Source organism: Penaeus vannamei, chromosome 17 (assembly GCF_042767895.1).
Source record: "Penaeus vannamei isolate JL-2024 chromosome 17, ASM4276789v1, whole genome shotgun sequence".
Classification (NCBI taxonomy): domain Eukaryota; kingdom Metazoa; phylum Arthropoda; class Malacostraca; order Decapoda; family Penaeidae; genus Penaeus; species Penaeus vannamei.
Window position 1 is genome coordinate 464751 of NC_091565.1, and position 3978 is coordinate 468728.

A 3978-nucleotide genomic window follows, 5' to 3' on the forward strand; every position below is an offset into this window, starting at 1 on the left:
AGTAAGGAGCTGTAGGGGGGATCACGAAAAATCGGCCCCATTTGGCTGGGGTAAATAGAGGTTAAAATATTTGTAGAGTTGGGGGTGGTTATTGAGAAGGTTAGTATTACGGAGAGATGAAGAATAAGGTTGTATGGTAGTAATAAGGGATGATGTGATTGATGAAGTTTGTGGGGGTAGAGATGAAGTTGAGGAAGTTGGGAGAGTAGGAGTCTCGACGTGGGTGGGTAATACACTAGTAGGCATTGAGGAGTTGGTAGTAGTTGTAGTGTTCAGAGTCGTGGTCAAAGGAGAGCCTGGGGTCAGGGAGCCGGGAGAGTTTGAATTGCTAGGGCTATTTGATGAAGGGGCAAGCCTCATTGCCTCAAATATTACATCTTCAATACTGTTCAATAGTATTACATCTTCAATACTGGCCATGGGAAGCCTTGGCTATGTTGGGGAAATACACAGTCCACCCCTCAGGGTCCCCTTGAGGGGTAAGGGCTAAACAACAAAACAGGGGAATGGCGTGTCCATGGTTCCCTCAGGCAGTTCAGAAAAGGCACAAAGTCAGCCTTTCATCCTTTCAGCACAGCTGGTAAACCTTAGGAAGTAGATAGTAGAAGGGGTTGGAGAAGGAACGGAAATGAAAGAGCTGGAGGGAGAAAAGACGACGCAAAATTAGTTGAGTTGGGGGCTGAGGCCCAAGGCAAGGGAGATCCCCACATTGGATCTCAGTCCCTGTCTCCCAACACCCCACCCCCCCCACCCGCCACAACAACAACAGGCAAAGGATTGGGGGGAGCCACAATGTCTAAGAATGACTGGATTCTTTACTTATGGGTATGGCGTTTTGGGAGTGTTGTTTAGTCCTGTTGTAATGTTTTTTATTACACATAAACACACGCTCACCACGTACACAAACAAACAGAAAAATATTACTTTGGGTTGAAAGGAAAGTCAGACCAGACATATCAAAGTGATAATATATTTCTTGGCAAAGAAAAAAAGTTATAATGATAATACTTGCTTTAATACCATATTTGTCTTGTGCATTTCTTATTGTAAATATGAGTAGATAGTATTACCTTATAATTTGATGATTATATACAAAATGAATATCACCTGTGTGATACTAAATGATCCATGGTACATTGAAAGCATCCCTAACCCATCTTATGGGTTACCAAAGTATGCAATAATGATTACATCTATCACATAGTTACAAGGTACTAATGCCTTCACTTTATTAATAACAAATTCACATGAGTGTAACACCTATCCAACACGAATTATAAAAAATCCTTTTAATATGTTATAACGTAACAAAACTCAGAAACAGAATATGCAACTTCAATAACCAATAACTTTTCCAGTGGGAATTGTTTTTACAAAGCTCCTTACTATATATATATATATAGATGAACATGTCAAAAAATTAAAGTTGTTGCTCTTATCTAAGTAATATTACTTGGAGATCTATCTGACACATATTCATACATTCATACATATTCATATGTGAATGAGTGCCATACTGTCAAACTGGAAAACATAATCAAGTGCAATGCTATAAAAACTTTATCAAGAACTTATATTCTCTCTCAACATCAAGCAAAGTAGAGAAAACATAAGCTAAAAATATCACTTCAATATGAATTCATAATCTGTAAGCTGGAGAATAATTTTGCATACTTTGAAAATCCCGGACATTTATAGATTTATGACCAATCAGTTATAAATTATTGCAATATTGTGATATTCTCTGACAACATTATAAAACTTACAGGGAATACCAATACACTATATTACAGAAATACACTACATGCCTTAAAGATAACTGTATCTGAGACCCAAGTGATTAATTATGGAAATTACTAATCAACAAAATCCCCTGTGTATCCTGTATTTACATTGTATTTTTAAAGGTCTGTTAATTTACAATTATGTGATATACAGCACTTGACTATAAAATTTTATAAAGAGACATATACAGCTCATTCTTTTTTCATGATAAAAAAAAAATCAACACAGAAAAGAGAGGTGAGATGAAAGAAAAATTGATCTTATAATCACAATAACTTTAAAATATATTTGAATATTCCTCATGCATATATTTTTTTGAGTATTTACAGATTGCTAAAAAGACTTTGATTACATTCTGCCTGAACCTCAGCAAATTTCTCTTCAAATGTCAACAATACTGCATTTATCAAATTGTTTTTTTATTTCACAACATAGTATGTGGTATTACCATATCCACTAATAAACTGTAGATTCAAGTGCCAAAAATAAATAATACCATTCATCTCAGCAACGGTCTACAGTCTTACATAAATCAAAAATATGTTCCTCCTGATAGCGGAAGAGTTATCTCTAAAGTCATGAATCAATAACAGAAAAGAGAGAAATTACGAGTTCCTAAAACTTTTCTTTAAATAATGACATCTGTTTAAATTCTGTTTTGTGTAAATAATAATTTCTTAAAATGAGAAAATTCCTTAACAACCTGTCTTTAGACATACAGGATAGGTATTATCATTCATTAGCTTAGTAAATAATTTGGCTGAGCAAAATGCCGCCCAAACTATATGTGTAAAATAAATACTTGTGTCATTGATGCATTTAGAGAAAATATAAAATGCTCCACTTTCTCTGTGAAAATAAGAATATAATCTTTTCTAAAGACCCCCTTCAAGGGAGATTAAATAAAAATTACCTTCCCAAGGTAAATGGATAAAAACAAACAGGATATTACACACATATGTCACTGGACAAATAATATATTCTTCTTTAATGCAATTCTAAAATGTGAGTTTGTGCTTTGTGTATAAATATAAACATTTTAACCAGGAATGAAAATCACACCAAGAAGCTGCCTCATAATTATTTTGTGTTTATGGGAAATGCATTAATACTTTTCATTAATACTTTGAAATGCATTGAAGTAAACTTTAATAAATACTTCCAATTACTATTTGAATACTAGATTTGCCCTCATGGTTATCATTAACCCTCTTGTTCAGAAAGACTGAAAAATGTTGCAAGAATACATCGTCATCCGATAATAAAAAATCTTATCTCTTTCTAAAAGATTACAACACTAAAGGAGATCTTATATAGCATGGGCTGATATCTTTTTGCATCAATCTGAAAATCTGATTATACAAGATTAATAAAAACACTCATAAAAGGCACTTTAAGTGGGCTCTGCCCACTTAGGATAAACATTCTTGGTCCCAATAGTATAAGTATATTGAGTCATCAGCATATTATGAGGCAAAGAACAGCAATTGGGATTTTTTTCATGCAACATCCTTTTCCTTCTTGTTTTCACTTTCTTCTCCCTTCTCTGCAGTAGCCTGGACAGCCTTAGCATCCCCATTGGCCATAGGAGGGTTGTATACCACCAGCTTCACCTGACGGTCCGTGTATTCCTCTCCAGCATTGTGAGCTTCTTCCAAGCAGTTGGTGGTGCGCCCACAACAAGGGCACTCCTCAATTTGAGAACGAATTGAATTCCGCATTTTCTGGGTAAAAAAACAAAAACAAAAACAAAAAGTCAGTCATGAGATATAATAATTAAGGAAATGGGCAGCATCCGCACTTTGCACTTCTGCTGTCTTTATCAAATCTAATAAAAACAAATATAATAAAAGCAATTATAGCAAATCTAATCTAAAATCTATTATAAATAGAATAGCTAGTTTCAGTAGAACATGAAATATGCAAAAAGATAAATCTGATTTACTCACCTCCCAGATATTAGATCCTTTGGCTTTAATAACTGCAATCACAGCAAAAATGGGAATTGGCAGAATGGAACATGAAGCAATTATCCATCCTATGCCAATTGCCCACCCTGGATACTTGTACTCCCCTTTATTGTATGTTGGTTCCTTGTAGTCCACAATTGAGAATATCCAGATTGCCTGTGAGGTAAGCAATGATGAACCAATTGCATAATAAAATTAAGTAACCAGTAGAATATACAAGTTA

At 34.6% G+C, this 3978-nt stretch overlaps 1 protein-coding gene across 1 annotated transcript in view; it reads right to left on the reverse strand.

Moving 5' to 3' along the window:
* Nucleotides 1-950: 950 nt before the first annotated feature.
* The window catches only part of LOC113822399 (sodium- and chloride-dependent GABA transporter ine), a 115677-nt gene continuing 112649 nt past the window's right edge, over nt 951-3978 (reverse strand). The window contains exons 11-12 of the mRNA XM_070131697.1: nt 3735-3911; nt 951-3509 (exon numbers count right to left, since the gene is read on the reverse strand). Of these exons, the coding sequence (XP_069987798.1) occupies nt 3285-3509; nt 3735-3911 (402 nt within the window). The 3' untranslated portion in view covers nt 951-3284. The remainder of the gene's footprint in view (nt 3510-3734; nt 3912-3978) is intronic.